The 22,983-nt window shown below is 37.8% G+C and overlaps 1 protein-coding gene across 1 annotated transcript; it reads left to right on the top strand.

The window, feature by feature from the left end:
- Window positions 1–9,976: 9,976 nt before the first annotated feature.
- LOC126458403 (40S ribosomal protein S9) lies at window positions 9,977–22,685 on the top strand. Its single transcript, XM_050095415.1, has 4 exons — window positions 9,977–10,102; window positions 17,709–17,951; window positions 19,128–19,314; window positions 22,456–22,685. Exons 2-4 carry the CDS (start codon window positions 17,729–17,731, stop codon window positions 22,628–22,630), a joined length of 585 nt encoding a protein of 194 aa, XP_049951372.1. The 5' UTR covers window positions 9,977–10,102; window positions 17,709–17,728; the 3' UTR covers window positions 22,631–22,685.
- Window positions 22,686–22,983: the final 298 nt, after the last annotated feature.

Here is a 22,983-nt window from a genome sequence, read left to right as displayed (position 1 = left end):
GGTAAAGAGGGAGGAAAGGGTTACATCTAAATGAAAGGAAAAATGCAGATGAAACTGGTGGAAATTAATTTTGAAAAGGGGTAAAGTTAATAAAGAAAGTAAATTTGCGGCCGTTACGTTAACAATTAACTAGCGGTAATTAGATATTTGAGATTTGGGGGAAATTACGGTCGCCAGTCCTATGGACAATTACTATAGTAACTGAAAAAGAAAGGTTATTACACATATAATTAGCACTAGAAGCGTGGCAACTGAAGGTTGACATGTGTAGTGTGAAAACAGAATGTTTGTCAGAAGTAATAAATTTCGCTACACTCTGACTTAATTTAGCAAAAGAATTGATAAAACCGGAAAATTGAAAGCTAATTTAGTGACTGAAATTAATAGTGAGATTTGTTCCTGAAGCACTACGAAATTCAGTAAAATAAGGTTAGTCTAGGGCTACCTCAACAATCATTTCAAAAGCTACTTGAATCTACGCAATTTAGAAATAAGAGATTTAACTTTGAACTTGACTTAAATGATTCTGGACAATTAACAATAGTAACATTTGGTACGTACCAAGCTGAGCTGCAGTCACAGGTAAGCTAAAATATGCTAACAAAACTTGCACTCTTAATTTGTGCTTGTGTAATCTAAGTATTGTAGCCAGCTATGAATACCTTAACTGAACTTTGAAATTAAAGCAGTGAAATGGAATGATGTTACTTTAATGCTGGCGTCTGAATTTCAACGACACTCGGGTTCATTCTGGAAAGGGAAGGGACCCTGCTTGGTAATGCAATTGGGACAATGAGCAACAAAGGTTCATGCTGACTTGCTGTATTTTTACTGATGCTAATGAAATAGTTTGCAAAGCTGAGGTCTGCCATACAGTTCTAAAACTTTACGTGCTCTCAGTCTTCTGTGTTGGTTGATTGAAGGTTTTTCCTTGTTGGTTGATTGAAGGTTTGAAGCTGTCGATCGAGGAGGTGGCCACAGTCACTCATTGTCGGCCGGCGCTGCTGCAGAAACTGGATGTTAGCGCGCCTTCTCGACACGGTCACCAGGCGAAACGGGCTCTTGATGTGCGCCAGCTAATGCTTCCCGTCCGCGACACCGTGTCAGAAACTATCATAGCAAGTCGAGCGCAATTACATGCTGCCAAACCCCAAAAGCGCGGCAACTCGCGGGAGCGTCACACAACACACCTGCTCAACCGCACTACTCCAGCCGGACTCCCTCTGCTCTGCCCGCGTTCCACGTGGCAGAGTTAACACTACCCAAGATCCTGAACACTTTGGTTCTCCATACAGCCTATGGATGTATTCGTTCGATAGCATAGTTTTCCCTAGGCAAGACCCAGCGTAAAAATACAAATAGTATTTACAAAACAAACCAATTATACATCGACATAAATGCATAAATATGTATATACAAATAGTAAAACAATTACAATATACAGAGACACAGAAACGTCATATCTTCAAGTAACAAAATAACGAAAAAAATTTATAGTACAATAGATGTAAATAGGAGGATATGCATTTCCAGTGTTACAAGTGGGTAATCGCCTTATCAAAATCCATACCAAACCCTGTTCCTCCATTGGTTTATCTAAATATTTGGCTCTTGTTAAATGCCACTCGAAATATTTTCTCATTGTGCCCCACATAGTATTGTAATACTTTGGGTCCCATAAATCAGATACTAACTTCTCCTGCACACTTGATGACCAGTATTTCTCCTTAAACTTTCTCCGAAAGTCCGACCAAGACGAGAAATTTTCTATATTCACTGTACCCCATTTGGAAGCCTCTCCTAGAAGGTAACCCACAGCAAATTCTATCTTTTTTTGCATCTTCCCAATTTTTTGGTAAGTCTTGATTAAATCTTTTTAAGAAATGGGTTGGGTGCACATCTTCATCTGGTCTAAATTTGGGCAATTGCGTGGTGAGTCCAGAATTTGCGCCCCATTGTAAATCTGTTACTACTTCACTAATCAACACTACATTCTGTGAGGCTACCCCCTTCTCTATCTTATTCTGGATAAGTTTAAATTCCTTCCACAAATCGTCTGTGCCTTTTAGTATCATCGAGATCCAACACTAAATGTGGTGGAACGCTGTCTGTGTTTACCCTCACAGCAACTTTCCTCTAACTGTTCCTCCAGACCGCTTATATTTATGGTGTATGATGTTGCTAGGTTTTCATTAAAATTTCTCTCTACTGCATCTAGACGAGTGTTGATCCCTGCAATTAGCGATTGGACAGTAGGGATCAGTTTGTCATGTCTTTCAATGGTTTCTTTTAAGGTATGTAACCTCTGTTTCACTGCGTCGAATGTAACATTACACACACTTTGAAATGACCCTAACTTCTCATTAAATTCAGATTCTATATTGGTACACTTGTCCTCAGTATCAAATTCTAATTTCTGGGTCAACTCCTCAAATTGATCATTCTAATTTTGGTTAAAGTCCATAAACATTTGTACAGTTAAAGAATTACTTAATTCATTCTTTAAATGTATTCGTAAATTTCCCACTTTATCATTTAACCCCCTCAAATTTAGAATTTAAAGCTTCACCCTGTGCTTCTAGTTTTTCAAAAGCTTCACTCTGTGCTTCTAGTTTTTCATTTAAAGAAACATTTTGCTCACTTAGTTGTGCTTCTAGTTTTTCACTTAAAGAAAGATTTTGATCACTTAGTTCTTGTCTCTGTACATCTAACTTAGTATTTAACTGAGTATTCACTGAGTATAGCTCATTTATTAGCTTTTTGTTTTTAATTAAAGACAAACAGATGTGAATCAGTAATTCCTACACATGACCATGTACACATTGCAGTAACAGATAGTCTTCTGCGGAACAGAAGGAATTGTCAAAGAGAAATGTTTTCAATTTAATTTCAAATTTTACTTTACTGTCATTTTATATCACTGGGTAAGTGATCAAACCGTTTGGTAACACTATTGTGAACCCTTTTTGTGCTACAGAAAACCTTAATGTGGCGTAATGAATGTCAGTTTTTTTGTTCTGGTTTTGTAATTTTGTACATTATTGTTTCTGTTGAAGTTCAGTGGCTTATGTACAACAAACTTCATGAGGGAATAACCATACTGTGAAGCAGTTAGATTGCTATTCCCACTCCAAGCAACCGGCAGGCATGATGAAAAGACTGTTCACATATGTTTTTGGCCAAAGTCTTTTTAACAAAGGAAGTAAAGCATACACACACATTGATAGAATCATACACATAAACCTTACACACACAAGACAGCTGTCTCCAACTGTTCTAGCCAGTATCTTTCTTAGTTAAAGAGTGAGTAACTGTGATGAATGAATAATTATCAGCAGCAGGAATTTAAGGCATGACCTACACACCAATAGTCAGAGTTGGCACGTAGCCATGTGTTGTGTGACTCCAATTTTGGTGTGTTTGCGGTTTGGACGACTATGAAAAACACAGTACGGAATAAAAGAAAATATTGTTTGAATGGCTCCACTTACAAATGAAATATGATTCTTTTAAACTTAAGATTACGATCGGATCTATTAGTACATCCACAAGTGCCACAAGCTGGCACTTTTGATAAAACAGTCTCCACACAATTAAAGCGCCAGAAGCTATTTAGGATATGACCACAAAAGCCGACAGATACCCGAGCGGTCGAGACTGGGCATGGGGATGTCAGAGTAACATCACAGGGAAGTATCACTGTAGCGAACCATGAAAGTATAAATGTTGTGAAATTAATGTTTTGGACTACATAAGATGGTGATCGCCAGCTTCAAGTTTGTGACATAATGACAACCTCTTCTTTTTTTACCTCTGTGCTTTCTTCGGCTTTGGGTACTTTTGAACACAATTCCCATCATATTCTAAACACTAGGCAAGTTGCAGGCCTTCATGGTAGTTAGGTTTAGTTTATGTGCTGCACAGTGCCTCTATGTCGCTAGTGGTTGGTTGTGTTTAAGTGCGATTGTACAGCACTGAACTTTCCATATGTGTTGACGCCTTTGTCATAACCCTGACATATCAAATTTTGAACTTGTAGTTCTAGTTGATTTGAGTGTTTAATGATTTTATCACTTAATGCAGCACCAGTCAGATCAGTTGCAGACAGAAAGCGTATAAACTCTTTGTCTACTGTGCTATTTTGTACATCCAAATACCTGATACATACACTTTATTGTCGTGTACCACTGGTATAGATTGTTTCATTACCAAAGAATGCATAATATTTTGTTTCTTAGACTTTGTTGAGTACTTTTCTCATTACAACAGAATGGCAACAGTCAGTCACCTAATTCTGAGCTGTTTTGCTCAGATATGTACCATTTTCTGGCACTGTCTCTAAACGGTTTTGGAGAGATGAATCACTTCAGCCAATATGAAATTTCAAAATTGCTCAATATTTTCCTTGGCTGATTGCATCACTTAGTGTACCATCATCTCCTAATGGTATATTTTCTCGACCACATAGTATGGTCATCTTTACTACAGGAATCAGCGGCTCTCTATTTGATTTAATAATTTTTCTCAGTTTCCATTAAAATATAGGCATACTTTCCATAATTTTCATATAAACTTTTGAAATGGTTACTTTTTTAACACCTTCATATTATGGTAATCGATAGTGGAACAGTTTCCCAAGGTCTGTAGCTATTTTATACACTATAAGACAAAAAAAAAAGACGCACCATGAAGGAGTTATAAATACTGTTCGCAAATTGACATTCATAAAGGTATCAATGGTAAATGCAAAATTGTAAACTGTGTCAGCCAATGGGTAAATGTGTTACACTGTAGCACAATTTCACTGTGCAGGTGGCAAGAGTAGTAAACATGGGACATGTCGTTACCACAGCATAAAGTCTTTGCAAATTTCATTCCATGTTCTCAGTTGGACATTAGCTATACCTCACAGACAGGCTCATGAACAATACATGCAGATGTCAGTAATTGAGAGACGACATGTAGTTAGGCTCAAGCAAGTCGACTGGAGTAATCAACAAATCACTCAACATTTGAGTAGGAGCGATGCCACTACTCGACGATGTTGGCAGGAATGGGTGAACCATGGCCATACACAGCACAAAGAAGGAAGTGATCGACACATTCTGCCTGGAATCCCATTGGCTGGACTAGAATTGCCATCAGTGATGGTTCCCAATGACCAGCAATGATGTGTCTGGAGACGCTCCAGACAGTGGTGGGATACCAACCTGACTGTTGCCCACAATATGACCCAAAAACCAGGGGTGCAGTTACATTTCGTAGCAGGCCCCCTTTGGTTGTCATCTGTGACTCCCTAACAATAAAGCAGTAGGTCGACGATATTCTATGCCCCATTCTGTTGTCCTTCATGGGAAGCCATCCTTGGCTTACATTTCAGCAAGATAATGCTCACCTGCACATGGCGAGAGTTTCTACTGCTTCTCTTCGAGCTTGCCAAAGCCTACTTTGACGAGCAAGGTCGCCGGATTTCGCACCACTGAGAACTTTTGGAGCATTACAAGCAGGGGCCTTCAACCAGCTCGGTATTTTTACAATCTGAAGAGCCAATTAGACAGAATTTGGCGCGATATACGTCAGGAGGACATCCAACAAATCCGTCAATCAACGCTGAGCCATATAATTGCTTGCATAGAGGTCAGAGTTGGACGCATGTGTTATTGACCCGCTCAGTTTGTGAAACTCTTTATTTTGCTATCGATTTCTGTCCCATTCGAATAATTCCTTCGTGGTGCATCGTTTTTTTTTTCTTTTTTTCTTAGAGTGTGTTTGCAAAGTGAACAAGTAACTAAACATCTTAGAGCCATAGAACGCTTGCCCCCACTATCTGGACCAGAAAATAATACACGAGGTAAAGAAAAAAATGCAGCCTTCTGTTGTTGGCTATATACTAGCCAAGAGTATTCCATTAGGCATTCCAATTGTAACTATCTATCTTCTCCACCCTCTATGTGCTCTAGATATTCATAATTACGTGGTGGTTCTGAAGACTCCGTCAGATGTTCGTACTTTTCTTTGTCCATGAGTATTTCTTCCGTTACATAAGAAATATCAAAATGATTTTCAGCGAAAATAGTGTATGTACTAGTCAATCCCACTAGCATTGGTTTGGCCTCTGTAACAGCAGCAAAAAAAAGCTACAAGTTGTACATGAAGTGGGGAATCATACGTAATCAAATCAACAACTGACCCACAACTTAACTAAGTCTTCAGAACAACTTTGCAGAGTTATTTAAAAACGGCCAATAGTCTTTTAAGGGGTTAAATATTACTCATCAGTCAATAAGAACAGCTTTCCTTTTATTATGGGACTAACTTCGAAATCGTGAAAAAAACAGTATTCTCTACAAAAGTTACATGTTTACTAACCTACTTGACCAAACTGTGCGAAACAGCTCATTTTTGTCGCGATTTCGCAGTTGGTGTCATTGTAGAAGTTGTTTTTATTGATGAGTACTTTAACCCTTAAGAGGTTATTGATCGACTATAGGTAAATAACGCGGTACAGAACTATGAAATTCATGGCAGCAGAAAACATGCGAAGATAGCTAGTTTAAAAAGAATTAAAAACCAAAAAAACCATCGATTGACTGTATATTACATTATTTTTGTAAAATATTACCTCTTGCTGTCTCTTGTAGGGCAGGCAGTATGGTGTGCACAGACTCCAGCCCACAGCCAGCCTTCGCATGTCGTTGTGGTCTTCAGTCCTTAGACTGGTTTGATGCTGTTCTCCATGCTACCCTATCCTGTGCAAGCTTCTTCATCTAACAGTACTTACTGCAACCTACATCCTTCTGAATCTGCTTAATGTATTCATCTCTTGGTCTCCCTCTACGATTTTTACCCTCCATGCTGCCCTCTAACGCTAAATTTGTGATCCCTTGATGCCTCAGAACATGTCCTACCAACCGATCGCTTCTTCTAGTCAAGTTGTGCCACAAACTCCTCTTCTCACCAATTCTATTCAATACCCTCATCATTAGTTATGTGATCTACCCATACCAACTGAAAGATCACTGAAGTCAATACGATATAAACTCACGAACTGGACTAATCATGTTTGCATGAATTTCATTTAAATAAATACAAAATAATCAGAAGGATGTGCCTGATGGCCTTTGAGTCAACATTGGTTGTTTGCAGGTAATTTTGCTTCACTTTCACTTGAGTCACTTTCCTCTTTCTTCATTCGCAGTAACATGTCGATGTCATTTTTCCAAATTTGCAAAAAAAAAAGACGTCTAGATAAGAATGAAAAAAAACCTTCATAGCTCATTCTGTAGTGTTCGATTCAACAAACCATACATCAAAGGCCTATGCGTACAGTAGCATGGTGCTCCCACTTGCAAACTGCACATTCATATCTCAAGTTCCATGTGCGACCACGTCGTGGGCAGGTGGCAGTGGTGAAGCCTACGCCCATATTTTTTGTAAAGATTAAGTGTAGCCTCTCCTTGCCTACACTTGCGAGGTGACCATCCTAAAACTCTACTATCACCTCTGCTTTGGTTAGTATCTAAAAAATAATTCCGCTAAAAATGCAACAAAAGCAGCGATTCATTTCCGGCTGAGTTGCTAACCATTTGTAACTTTCAGAGAAGAATTTTCAGCAACTCCACTTTTCTCTTGTTATCATGTTAAAATTTGCTTCGTTTGCAAAACACAGCGGATTTTACATAATGTCCCCTCACTAACATATGGTGGAGACATAATAGCGAGAGAATTCCGAAACAGTGAATCAGTAAGTTTATTAAGTGGGAAATTCAAGTAAGGTCAACTGCTTACGAAAAAGGACATCCTCGGTAACAAAAACAAATGTGCAATGTCTTCACTTATGTTGTTCTGCAGGCCACAGCATTTCTCGTTTCACCATCTATCAATGGTCCTTACAAATTACATTCTTTAGTTGCAAAAGTCTTAGTTAGTGGAATAACACGAGAGATATTGAAGTTAAGCATAGTAACCATATGGCAAAATATTCTCCTCTTTGCATGCTAATACTTGCCAAACTCTTTTCGATATTCCAAACTGTTTATGAGAGATGAGGAATTTTATATATGTTTCATCGGTGGCGTGTGTGATCGCAAATAAGTGTGTACATAAGATTTGTTTTCTCGAAATTTGTGACCGATAGAGACCTCCAGCCAAGTCTAAAGAAAAATTCAATATGTCAGCTAAATTTCGTACTCAGAAACATTTTACTTAATATGCACCAAATGCAAAATCATAGCGACTCCTGTTTTTCATTGCAAACTTTTTTTTTCAAACTATGCGCAGTGTTTTACTTACATGCAAATATCACAATGACTATGACTACGCTATGGCCCTTAACGAAATGATGGATGTATCATCATGAAGCTGACATGTAAATCAATAGGTAATGCACAAAATGATTTTTTTATGGAATAGTTTCTGTAAAATCGTTTTAGAAGGACTGGGGTGTAGTGGGAATTAACTTAGATTTATCTAAAGCTTTTGATACAGTAAATCACAAAATTCTGTTAAACAAGATGGAGGCAATAGGTGTAAAAGGAGTTGCGAAGCAGTGCTTTGAATCTTACCTTCAAGATAGAACTCAGGTGGTAGAAATCATCGCAGGACATAAAAATCAGAAAATCAAGTGGGTCTGAGATGCAAAGAAATTGGAAATAGGTGTCCCACAGGGCAGTGTTCTTGGTCCTTTATTATTCTTGCTTTATATAAATGACATAAAAAATCCTAATATTTCTACCAAAGTAATGTTGTTCGCAGATGACACTAGAATAATTATAAGTGATGATAAAAAATCATTAACCACCACAACTGATATAGTCCTGAAATATTTTCAACATTGGTTTAATGCTAATGAGTTAACACTTAATCTAAGTAAAACAAATTATATACAGTATGGCAAAGCAACTCGAGATATGGACCTCCAGTTAAAACTAATGGATAAGAAGATAGAGTGTGTACAATCCACAAAGTTTTTGGGCATGCACATTAATCAAAACATAAGCTGGAAAGACCAACTCAAGTACTTATCCCACAGGCTCAATTCTGCATGTTTTGCATTAAGGATATTATCTAGAGTATGCAGCACAGACTGTACTAGACTAGTGTGTTTTGCTTACTTTCAGTCCATCGTGTCTTATGGCATAGTGTTCTGGGGTAAAACTAAATCAAGCTTAACAGATATCTTCAAATTTCAGAAAAGAGCTATACGAATCACAACACATAACTCTCCAAGAGCTCATTGTAGGCCCCTTTTCAAAGAACTGCAAATGCTCACAATACCATCACTGTATATTTTTAAAAGCATTCTGTGTACAAGAGCACATATGAAAAATCTATGTACAAATGAGGACTGCCATAAATATAATACTAGAACTCGTAAGAATTTTTATGTAGAAAGAGTAAGGACAACACAAACCCAAAAGCATGTAAGTTATTTTGAAATAAAACTTTACAATGGTCTGCCAGTGTACATGAAGGAAATAATAGATGAAGTAAAATTCAAGACTGAGCTTAAAAATTACCTTTTGAGCAAAACTTTCTATAACGTAGATGAGTACTTTGGTCGTGTGTAAATTTATTGCCAAAAATTTTAATTTATATGTCTAAATTTGTACTTTTGAAAAATGCCTTGAAAGTGATATTCCATTATTATGTCTGTAGTACTTGTACTAGTATGATAACTTTGTTGTGACAATTCCTACATCATGTAAATGATTTACAGGAAGATAATGAAATGAAATTCGATCAGCGCAGCGTGTCGCCAACCGACCAAAAGCGGGCAAACAAAGTTGGCCTCCCCTTTCGAACAAACGAATGAAGCACTTCAGCGATTCGGACGTAAAGTGGTTACTGTGGAGGCTACCGTATCCTGCGCTGACTGCAAATCACAAACTAAATAATTATGTGAAATATACCGTCGTTCGATCTGGAACGATCCTCGATTTTTTACAGAATTCTTTGTAGTATGAGACTGTTATATCTTTCCTTAGATTTATTTGGTTCCCGGTTAACGTGTCTTCCGGTGTATGGTTGCTCTTTGAGTAGTCGTTGAAGCAAGGGGTCGGATGGTAGTTGGAAATTGGGGTCGTGTTTGTCTCTAAAGCTGGTTTGTATTTGTTGTAATTCTATTTTGTTTTGTTTATTTTTTGAGTTTTGACATTGTTAAATTGGTATCTCTTTCGGTAAAAGTTTAAGATAAGTGGATGTTTGTAGATTACTTTACGAACTTTCTCAATCACATGGTCTGCTGCATGATGGTAATTTTTTGATGGTCTTTCGCATGATTTAATTCTGCAGTAATATCTTTCGCGATTAATCTAGTGACGTTATTTCAATTGTAGTATTTCAGTAGGCAGTTTTGAATTTCCGCACTATTACGGTGGACAGGTGTTAATTTCGATCATGATTTCGGGACTCAATTTACATCTAATTAGTATTACGTATGTAACGTTTCATTCATCCTACCAGGGATAAATTGCCAGTGGAAACAAATATCCCCATTATATACGCAAACAATGTGAACAACTTAATGTTGGAGGTTAGCGCAGGTAGTGGCCGTAGTTAAGCTGACGGAGCATTTGCTGAAACGATTTGGGAAAGCCTAAATGAGGATGGCCGGGTATATCAAACTCCAACTACCCTTTTTGCCAGAAATCGTGATTGTAGGGAGGTGTTAAATTTGTAATTTAGCCGTAGAACTAGATTAGGTTAGGTGTCGGGACTTCAAGGCGCTTGCTTATCGTTATGGCATGGTTAATGTTACGTGTTTGTGAATACAAGAAATGGATGTACGTACACAGTTACAATATATATAACTCACTATTTCGTTAAGTTGGAGGCCAGGATAGTGTAAATAAGGTTGGGGAAATGGTTTCTTAAATTATTAATGTTATTGCTGATCTATTATTGGTGACAAATTTAAAGATTTTATGTCAATGATCCCGTTTACTTAGTTGATAGTATGATTGTTATGGATATGCACATAGCAGTACTTACTTCATTTAAAGGTTCGGGTAGTAAGACTTTCGTGGGAGAGAGTTTGGAACCTAGATTTGTTAAAACTTTATATTTTAACACGTCTGTATATTTTAAAAATGCGGATGTAACATTTGTACAAATTTAAAATAGTTCTATTGTACCTCAGCTCAGTACCTAGGTTTCCTATTGTGAAACCTATTTGTCAAAAGGGACCTAGAACTGACGTGCAAAACTGTCAGTACCACTTAAACCTGTCCGCAGTAAATTAGTTGAAAAGTTCTTAGTTCTCAAAGTAGGTGGTAACTTTCTCTGGGGTCTTGTGGCTGATTTCCAATGTGGCTTACGTGTGCACAATATCTGCTGCTGTGGAGTTTGTGCATAGCACTTGGCAAGCGGGTTGCAAGGTAGAGGTTTGTGCCTTGACCTGAAGTTTTTATATAAAGAGGTTTTGTAATTTTTTAGGAATGTTTTTTGATAAAAAAATTTTACTTCGAACAACAATAATCGTAATGTATATTTGGCATTGGGCATTATTGATCAGCTAAGGTTTTCCCTATATTTGGACACACATACACGGATGGTATATTTTGATGTAATATATCCCTTCACTGTGTGTGGTTTGGTATTGTGGAGAGACTTTATAGTTACTGCATTGTGGAAAAAAAAATAGCAATAAGGCTCATTGCCAAAGTTAATAAAAGATAAAGTATAGAATTACTTATTGGGCACAGTTTGCTCACATATCACTGTTTGTCACACCATTAAGCTGATGAGAGGACCACAAATTGAGTCAGTAGTAGACAACATCTGTTAAGTAATCTACATACTGTCATGTATACAACAGTGTTTTAAAATAAGTAACTTTTTCTTGTCAGCAGCCCATCCATGGAAGGACCAATCTTTTATTATAAATTAATAATATACTTTGGACCTTGAAGGTTCGAAATTTGAAACAAAGCTCAAGAATGTTTGCAATTAAATGTTCCTATTGCTCTGATTACCGCTAATTATAAGCATTGTTAACCTTTTGATACCTTGCCTATTTTTATTGTGGATAATTTAGACTTTTTATCTCTTATATTAAGATTGTTTATATTATTGCAAATGCACGAACTTCCTGTTACTGGGTTTGAGAATAACAAAGCAAGCAAATTGGATGGTAGGGTTGCCAGAGGTTCTGGAAATCGGGGAACTTGAAACATGCCGAGGAAATTTGGAAAAAAACCCTAAAATAATGTTGTTTCAGCATATGAAATGATTTCCTGCATGCACAGTCACTGGCTGAGTGCAGCTGATTACGTTAACCGCTTCCCATCTGCCTCGTTCCTACTGCTTGTCCCCTTCCTATCACTCCCCTCAGCTTATAGTAAGTGCTGCCACCACTTCTTGCCACTAGCGTAGCAGCTGCCAGTGAAGAGCAGAGAATGATTGGTTTGTTAAAATCTGATTCTGGGACTATAGACACAGCGGTCGGAGATGGCGGTCGTGTGTGCATGAGTTGTCTGAGTGATTGTGGGTTCGTTTAAGCAGTTGCCAACAGGCTCGTGCACATGCGCAGAGCTGAATTCGCCTATGAGCAGTGCCTTCCCGCACTTCTGGCTACTTAAAGTGTGGCTGTTTGCTGTATGAGCAGTAGTAGAAAGTAGCCAGATGCTACCTGGAAAAAATTTTCTGGTGCCACCAGGCTGCCATGTTCGTGCATGTGCAGAGCAATGTTGTTATAGTGGGGTCATTCTTCACGTGACCCATGTATATGCTAATTGCTGCTCTCTCTTCGTTAACTCCCATGTGAAATGAAAACAAGACAGATTTCTGTGGCTGGGAGCCATCAATGAATTAATGTAGATTCCTATAATCACTCAAGACTAAAATAAGTTAGTAGTTTGTTTTCTGATTTTATTTCCACATTATCATCAATCGACCATTGTCATAATTAAGTTGTTGGTTTTTTTTTTTTTTGCCCCCCCCCCCCCCCCCCCCCCCCCCCCGGTTTGGTAGATAAATTTGCTTCCATTAACTTTTCTGCCGAGGCAGTGAATTTATTTGAAACGAGGTCTCATTCCACACTTGTCTAGTTCAAACTTTGTTCAATTTCAAGTGCACATTTTCATTTTTGGGCATTAATTACATTATACCATAATAAAGAACCAAACATGAGATAATACAGAACTGGTCTCCAAGAAAATTGGTATCACAAAAGACCACATAGAAAAGGCGAATATCAGGTGCTTCAGTGTTATTCTGGACATAGAAATGTGCACTTCAAGCTGAATTACGCATTTTAGTATGATTTATGAAATTTCAATGCTGTTAGTAGTATCTGATGTCCTGTTTCTTTTGACACTAAGATTTCTTAATGCTGTATACGTATGAACATATGTAAATATTCACTTGAAGCTGACTAAGCAGGCACATTTTGCCAGTATTTTGAATTAAATATTTTGTTTCAAATATATTGTCAACTGTAACAGAATTTCACAAATCTGCCTTCTGTGAAAGTGTTTTCCAGTCACAAGGCACTTGTCTAGTGCTTCCTCTATACTTGATATTATTTCTTAATTTTTGTAATTGTAGACAGACAACATACTGTGTTTTATCATTCTAACTCCTCACATGGCTTTATATTTATTCATAGAGTAGAATATAAACTGTCAGTTGTAAAGTTTCTTTGCCTCAGACAACTGTTAATTTTTTACACATTTTGAATTAGTCATGAAATAATTTGTTCTCTCTTCCTGGGTAAGCTACACAAGGAACTGTGTTTTTATTTTTGCACGAGATTTGTCTGCCTTCTTAATAGCATTTTTGCAATGCTGTGTAGATGTAAACCTGATTTGAAAGGCTACAAAACAATAGTACGAACAAAAAACTGTTAAGTCGCCACATGCAAAATGTTGGGTATTTTGAGCTGTAGTCTAGTTTTTAAATGGATATTACGCCAGGAACTGCTTCCTTATTTGCATTCCTTATCTGGGTAGAGTATGATAAAACAATTGCTACAGGTACAACACCAGGCCAGGTGATGCCCCACCAAGCACAAAATTCCAAACAAATGCGATGAAAAGTGTATGAGCAGAGGAAACAGCAAGCACAGGCTGCCCACGTCATCGTAGATGTGCATGCACAGTATGGCCTGTTTTCTAGCACTCTCTGGCAACTGCTCAAATGAATTTTGTGTGAATGTGTGTATGACCTCGTTTTCTGACAGAAGCTGTGGTTACAAATTTAGTTGAGTGGCTTTCTACATTCCTGTCTGTGGCTCAGCAATCATCTTTACGGTGAAATGCTACCTATCCTCATCATTATTGATTCTCAGAGTATTTGAAAAAGTTACCTGTGCATGGATTGATCACCATGGTCTCATTTCATCAATATGCTGCCTGTGGCTTGTGAATTGCTCTCCATACTAGAGGATTTCCATGACTAGCAAAAAACTGGAAGCCATTTCTGCAGGTATCTGATGGGTCGGGGTGTGCCAATTTGAAGCCATTTCAGTTACCACTATTGTGCATGCCCTGCCTGTCAGATCTGGTCTCATCGATCTGCCCACAGGCTGGGCCCCTTTGTGGCTTAATGCAGTGGATTTTCATGGTTTGTCAATGGACCCAGGACTGTGGTGCTAGTCAGCAGGCCAGAGGCCATGGGTGATGGCTTTCAGTAATTGACTGTCTTACCGCACATGTAGTGTACAGTGTGGCATTTCATAGACATTTTATTTGTTGAAGTACATTTTGGCATTTCAGAAGTAATTTATGTGTTAGAAATCATGGAAGATGATAATATGAAAACTGTTGCTAGCAGTTTGTACGCTATGTACACCTATATTTCTCGAAAGAAAATTTGCACAATACCTGTAAAATAATAGGTATAACACATTCGGTAATTACTGACAATAACAAACAGTAAAACCAACATTTTATTGGTGGTCACCTATGTTTACACAATTCTTCCCTGCCTTATCACTTCTTGAAGATGCCTACTTCTTCCTGAAATTTGTGAAGGTATTTTAAATTAATCTTGAGACTCCAAGGAAATGCATATTTTTGTGTTGAAATGTCTTTTGTTTTATTGAAATAAAATATCAGTGATCTTAATGAAGCGCGCGCACACACAAATTGGCTTGCTTTCTCCATCTAAAAACAGTTCATACACAAGATGTTATTGGTACTTAAAGATTTTTGCTTACACCAGGAAACACCATCTGCTTGAAAGTTTTTTAGATGTTTTCTTGTTTGCACTATTGTTTCGTGTACTGTAGGTGCAAAGTGGATTTTCAACTTTAACTTACCCTTAGGATCTAAAAATTTGTTGTGGAAATATGCTAAAACTTGTCTGGGAATCAGGGAATTTCAACTGGAAAACTTGTGGCCATCCCAAATGGTGGAAGTAAATGCTGTGGTAAGGTTAGAGCATTAGCTGATGTCTGTGTATGCAACACACCTGTATTTATAGCACTTTTATCAGTTAAACTAACATTACAAGGTTATTCATGAAACCTCAACTAGGTAAAAAAAAGTCAGGTACTATGTTGTTGCCTATTTTATGCATATGATGATCATAATCTGCAAAAAATGCAAGATCTAAGTAACTTAGTATAGGGAAAATTATTTGCTGCTAGTGAATCTTGGTGCAGTGATAAGTAATGGGTGTTCTGAATACACTGGTTGCACTTTGCCTTTCATTCCCCAGGTACTGGGATTACTCCCACTTGGTAGCTTGATTCATCTTTTTGTTGGTGTTAAATCTTGGTTGTACATTATCAAATGCTTTTTCTAAGTTAAGTAAGGCTGTGAAAAATTCTGTAATAGTTTATTTGTTACTGTGTTTACATGGAGTGTATGTGCATGTTATGAGACATGTTTTGTTTAGTAGGGGAAGTAAAAAGATAGATTGCCTCATTACTGGGCAAGAGACTGAGCAGAATGTCAGAATCTCTAATCATTATGAGGCTAGAAAAAAATTCAGAGTTTAATCCCAGTCAGGCTCTCTACCGGACTGATTCATGGCTCTGGAACAAAGTGGAAGAGGCCATTCAGTAGAGCTGTGTAAAGTGTGGCTGTCTGCATTCAGGCAACACTGCACCCCATCTGCCCACCTCTTCCAATGGAATCTGTTATTTCATTCAAGTTGTACTTCAGTCAATGTGGGTTGTTTGTGATTCACTTTTCCACTGCCATAAATTTCTGAAATTGGTACCATCCAGCTTGTTTATGGAAACCATGCTAGTGGTGCTGTGTAACTGCTTGTTGTGGCAGGTGAAAACTGTAAGTTAGAAGCATCATTGCTTCTTCACCTCCAAAGAGCTTCCACTGCTGTTAGTGGGATGCACTGAGATATTCATTAATTTTGCTCTAATACCATCACATATGGCACATTTTCTATGAGATACTTGGGGCAACTGCGAGGAATTAAGTATCTTTATAATAGAAGGAAACATTCCACGTGGGAAAAATTATATATAAAAACAAAGATGAGGTGACTTACCGAACGAAAGCGCTGGCAGGTCGATAGACACACAAACAAACACAAACATACACACACATACAGACATATTTAAAGTAAATATGTCTGCTCGTGTCTGTATGTTTGGATGGATATGTGTGTGTGTGCGAGTGTATACCTGTCCTTTTTTCCCCCTAAGGTAAGTCTTTCCGCTCCCGGGATTGGAATGACTCCTTACCCTCTCCCTTAAAACCCACTTCCTTTCGTCTTCCCCCCTCCTTCCCTCTTTCCTGATGAGGCAACAGTTTGTTGCGAAAGCTTGAATTTTGTGTGTATGTTTGTGTTTGTGTTTCTATCGACCTGCCAGCGCTTTTGTTCCGTAAGTCACCTCATCTTTGTTTTTATATATAATTTTAATATATAGAATTAAGTATCTTATTTTGGTTACATGTGAGGAAAGGCTGTTATCGGAATAGGGAGTCATAAAGCTTGCTTTTTTGTAATAACCATTTCAAGACATCTCTGGACATTTTTAATGATATTTTAGTTAGAAAAATGTGTGTGTGTGTGTGTGTTGCATACAATGAGTAATAAAAAAGGTTTCCAGATTGCCTCATTACTGGGCAAGAGACTGGTTTGTATGTCAGAATCTCTAATCATTATGAGGCTAGAAAAAATTCAGAGTTTAATCCCAGTCAGGCTCTCCATGCCAGACTGATTCATGGCTCTGAAACAAGAGTTTTGTAATTGTTGTGTGTGGATGAATAAACAATGTTGAAATTAATATTAAGCTCTAGTGACTGGTTTTTAAGGTGTAACATCAGAATGAGGAAATTTAGTTAGTTCTCCTTCAGTGCTTCCAACACTTCATCTCGGACCATTCTTGTATCTTCTCTGCTCCACTCACAGCTGAAAGAGCTGCATGTCTTAGTGAAGCACCAGACATACTCGTGAGAAAGAATCTTTGTGACCTGTTGCTGCCAGTATTTGCTGTGAGACCTGATTGATTTCGTGTCAGTGTTTTTATAATTCCTTTCCCTAAATATTCTGCTTATTGCAAATTGAGTTTACCTTACTATATACTTTTTGTTTGATCTGTTTTTGTTATTTGTGAGTTTTTATCCCAGACTTACCTAGCTGAGTTTCTCAGTTTCTTCTAATTTGTCAAATTTTCAGTCTTGCCTGTTGCTCATATTTAACATTGAAATAAATGTACATATACAGATTGTATTTTATATTTGCCATCAGATTATTCAGAAAAGTGAACTGTTATAAAATTACCTTTTTTTTAGGTGAAGGCTAGTAACTGAATATGGTTAACGGCCGCATACCGTCGGTCTTTAGTAAGACCTATGTCACACCAAGGCGTCCATATGAAAAGGCTCGTCTTGATCAAGAATTAAAGATCATTGGTGAATACGGCCTGCGAAACAAGCGGGAAGTGTGGCGTGTGAAGTACACATTGGCCAAAATACGGAAGGCTGCAAGAGAACTGCTGACGTTGGAGGAGAAAGACCCTCGTCGCTTATTTGAGGGTTAGTATCGTTAATTTTTATCTGTTCATGGAATGCTTGTGTGTGTTTGTGTTAATAGTGAGCTGCACAAAGTAAGAGAAAGGCAAGCAGTTACCTATAGAGGATATATGTGAAGTGCACAGAACATCTAACAGTAAAGTTAAAACTAGTTTTTAAGCTCTTGCTATTTTTCTAGTAAGAGTACTAGCCCACGTGGGACTGTGTGAAGAGAAAGTGCAGTCTGGATGGTGAAGGAGTGATACACACAAGAGAGGAGGCTATGTGTATGGTGAGGCGGTGGAAAAAAGTTAGTGGATGTTGAGGCCAGGGGAGTGGTAGAGTACAGGATATGCTGGTGACAGAATTTGCACCTGCATAGTGCACAGAAACTTGGCGGCAGTCTCTAAATGACATATGTAGTGAAGCTGTCAACGTGGTATTGTTGGGTGCAGTGTTACGCAAGTGGGGTGGTATCATAACTGACCAGCTGTCCATGTGCGTGAATGTTCACCGCCAGGCTGTGGCGAACAAGAACTTTTGACCATCTAGTTGCCGAACATATTGCCATGCCAGTGACTTAAACAGCTGCTAGGTTACATGGGTTGTTTGGACACTCCCTTCCAGCACATGCAGATCGGGATTCTTTTCAGCATACCCTGTGCTCTTGCAGTCCCCCTAGCCTAAACCTCTGCTGACTTCTCTTTCATTACCTCACCTTAAATTTTCCTTTCTCTACTCTGTGCACAAGACTCTTCCCCCATCCAGATCATGTACTGGTTTTGCTGCTATCGTGAGCATGGATGGATGTGTGGGGGGGAGAGGTGTTTGTGAGCTAGTATTCATTTTCTGTGTGTGTTTCTGAGGATCATACACAAATCCTTTTTAGGTAAGCAGTTGCCTTTTCCTTAAAAACATTTTGTCATTGTAAAATGAAGTCTCATTTTATTGCATTGAACCAGTTGCATCAGAACTTAAGGTCTTCAGGTAATGATTAAAGTATTCCAAGGAAATACATGTATTTTTGTGTGCACACTACATAAGTATTGTTACAGGTAATTCTCCTCTGATAGCAGGAGCAAATACAGGGGGAAAATGTCATATGTTTCATATTTGTGATTATACTTGGGTAATTTTGTGTATTTTTTGTCATTCATCATTATTGACTTTTAACAATCAGTTTTTGCTGCTGATTTGCAGGTAATGCCTTGTTGAGGAGGTTGGTACGAATTGGAGTATTGGATGAAGGTCGTATGAAGCTTGATTATGTTTTGGGTTTGAAGATTGAAGACTTCTTGGAGAGAAGATTACAGACCCAGGTTTTCAAACTGGGTCTTGCTAAATCAATCCATCATGCAAGAGTTCTCATTCGGCAGAGGCATATTCGGTATGTTGGAGAACAGTTTATGATAATTGCAACATTCTATGTAATATTACTGGAAGACAGATTTTTATTGTTACTTTCTGTTTTACCTAGGTTAATACATGTCAGTGTTTTCGTGCAGGCCACTTGAAAAATGAAGTATTCATTTTTCAACGTCTGCTAAGACTCTTTTGCAGTGCCCATACCTGTGAAGTACTGTTGAAATGTTTTGAGCTAGGGCGCCAGTGAATTGAGGAAGATATGGAGTGGTAAAAATCTTTAGTGTACTATGGTCTTTTTGTTTGTCCTCCATTTTTGTGCCTAAGTTAGTCTACTGGTCAATAATATTAATGCAGTTAGTTATACTTTTTGACAACGTAGTTTCCTTGTAAATAACAAATGCAAATTAGTTTATCTGATAATTCATTATAAATTCTTGTACCGTAAGTTACACGATGCCCTTGAAGGTGAGTAGGTGTTAAGGTGCAGATAGGGTGGGGAAACAATTGTTCCAACCCATTGTTATCAATATGAGTGTAAGTATTTCTGTAGTGAAGATTAAAATTTTGAATTGGAAGATGTGTAGTTCTTTAGGAGCTGCATAGTATAAACATAGCAAACTAAACAGTGGTAATGCATTGTGTGCAATAAGTCCTCTAGCTCGCCGTTCTCAATTTCACTGTCCTGTGTGAGGCAGTGCGTTCTGCTTTTTGTTTCTACCCTTTCTTTGTAGTCCATTTTGTATGCTGATCTGAGGAAACATGTTGACAGTGATTGTCTTATGTTTGCCCATAAATAATGATTTTATACTAAAGTGTGACACTAGTAGGTCTACAACGCATTGTTTTTGTGCCATCATTAAAATCTGTGCCCATTGAAGTTAGAAAGCAGTTACAGTAAGGTAGTGAAAAAGTGCAATAAAATGGTAAAAAGTTAAATGAGAAGTGAAATAGAAGAAGAAAATATGGAGATTTTGACACTTACCAGGTGCCAGCTATTCATGTCCTTGCTTTTGTGGTATTTTCCTCATAATGTATGCTTGTAATAATTTCTGAAATCCCTAATATGTCAAATCTGGTAAGGTACTGGGACTGCTTTGCCCCTAGACACTGCAATCTGCAGACACGGTTTCAAGGTTTGAAAGCCCAAGTCAAGCATCAAAGGTGTAAATAACTTCATTGAGTTAAAATATGCCAACATATGAGCCTAATGTAAGGTCAAATGTGCTTTCGACATTACAAGTTGCATGATGATATTTTTCATACAGACACAGAAAACATCAATTAAAAATGTATCTACTACATCGAATGAAAGCAGTTTTCTTGTATGCCCAAGGTGACTTCGAATTAAGGAAAAAAGCTTGTTAGCATTTTGAAAACTTTGTTCCAGCAATTTGTGTGCTAACCATGTACAGTGCGACATTTTTGTAAATGTGTGTGCCAAAAATGGGGATGTAAGGTTGGATGTACTATAATAGCAACTTTATGAGAAGCATTTTCTTGTTTTTCAATCAAATATGAAGAAGTTTGAAGGCCCCTGGCAGTGTTTTAACTATCATATAGAAATAAGTAAAATGTTTGCTGTAATAATAAAAATTAGTAAACAGCCAAATAACATTGGAAATTCAGTAAAAGTTCATGCAAAAAGTCTTTTCATAATGTTGTCTTTCAAATGTAATATGAACAAAACAATGACTAGTGTTGAAAAAATGTAAATAGAAAAATGAGTGGGATAAGATCCACCAGCTCGTGCTCAGGGTCACAATGCACCGGTACACCACTGACATGTAAAATATCTCTTTAGATTTTTCTGAAATCTCAAAGGTATTACGCCTTACTGCTTGTGCATTGTTTTCCTAATGCACTATTAAGTGTGCAGTAAATCCATGATCCAAACATTGTGGCCTCCCCATGATACATGGTCCCAGAAATTGTTGCATCTTCTGAAAGTCCAAAGTCTTTCACGGAATTTGTTTAAGCTCTGTTTGGGCTCCCATTGGCATCAGTACCACACTTGGAGTAAGACTCTACTTTAATGGTGTATTTAGACTTCAGAGAATTCAAATGTATCCTTTGATGGTGTTGAGTGGATTGGCAGGCCTAGACAATGAGGGCCAGGTCTGATTGTCAAAATCTGAGTTTGTATGCAAGATTTTTTACCTTCCTGCTGCTTTTGTCATATAGAAGTAACAATCATAGACATGTAATTCCTCTGTGTTTATTCCATACTGTGGGAATAGTTAAATTAAAACTGATAATTTTAGCTTCACTCAGCTTCTGTGGAATTGTTCCATGCAGATGTAGAGCAAATGAGTTGTTCTAATCTCTGAACTTTGTGCTGAAACAAGCAAATGAGGATTTCTGCACAAATTCTTTTGTCAATGTCCTTTACTTAAAAGTTCCATTTATCTGGGCCATTCACACACCTTTCGAAAATGGCTTTGATGAAATAATACTGCTCACAAATGTAAGAACCTACCTGTCTCAGCTGTCGTTTTCAGTGGTGGTTATAGAACTTAAGCTTTGAAGTCGTTCTCCCCCTCTACCTTACCATCCTACAAACAAGAAGGGTTGCAACATACTGTACAAGTTACATTATGCAACCATAGATTTTGCAACCAATAGTAATTAGCCTGAAGTAGTTTGGGATGAGTGGTAGCTGGGCAGAGAAGACAGTATATTAGGGATTAAACTTTTATTTCCGTGTTAAGGAGTGCCAAATTAGTAAAGAACACCACTTGGTTGGTTTCCAAACCCCAGAACTCTTGTATACCCTTGTAATCAGTAAGTGAATAAAGGCAACAGTGTTGAAAAGTTTTTTATCCAAAACCACTTTTTAACACTTCTGAAATGTTTCTAGGCTAGGAAGTTGTAAATTCTACACTGAATGTTATAAACTTGTTTCTTTAAATATATAATGTTGGGTATGAGGAAGCATTATTATTGCCAATTTTATGGCAATTGTATTAGTGTGTTTAGGGGGTCATTCTTCACTTCAGAAGAAACCTCTCATATTTCAGAGAATATTGCTTGCTAAGTGTTGCCAATTCAGTCTCAAATGCCATAAAAGAATTTAGTAGCTTTGACAACTCATTTCAATTTACTAACTCTTCTCTAGCCATAAATAATATTTTTTACTTATATGCTTCTCATTTTCTTCTTTCAGTGTTCGGAAACAGGTTGTCAATATTCCGAGCTTTATTGTTCGGCTGGACTCTCAGAAGCACATAGATTTCTCATTGAAGTCTCCCTTCGGAGGTGGACGTCCAGGCCGTGTCAAGAGGAAGAATCTGAGGAAGGCCACTTCAGGTGGTGGAGCAGCAGATGAAGAAGAAGATTAAGTGTTGTTAATTTGGAAAATATGAAGCATCAATAAAGTACTAATGAATATTGTAATGACTGATGTTGCCTATGATTTTTGTCTGATCTTGTTCCACAAATCCTAATGACAAGCAATTTTTTCTAACCTGTTGCAAAATATGTATAACACTACAATATTAGTTCATATGCTGTAATGTAGATGGACAGATAAAAAAATCTACTCACAAAGTGGCAGCAGGGAAGAAACATGCAAAAGGACTTAGCTTTCACAAGCTTCTGGAGCCAGTGGCTCCTGGCAGAAGAGTTAAAGGGAAAGGAAGAGGGGTGCCTTTCCTGAACTGTATCCAGGGAGTATATGATGTGCGAGATCCGG

This window comes from Schistocerca serialis, chromosome 2 (assembly GCF_023864345.2).
Source record: "Schistocerca serialis cubense isolate TAMUIC-IGC-003099 chromosome 2, iqSchSeri2.2, whole genome shotgun sequence".
NCBI lineage: Eukaryota > Metazoa > Arthropoda > Insecta > Orthoptera > Acrididae > Schistocerca > Schistocerca serialis.
The sequence above is the reverse complement of the archived record's forward strand: the minus strand, read 5'-3'. Positions and strand labels throughout refer to the sequence as shown.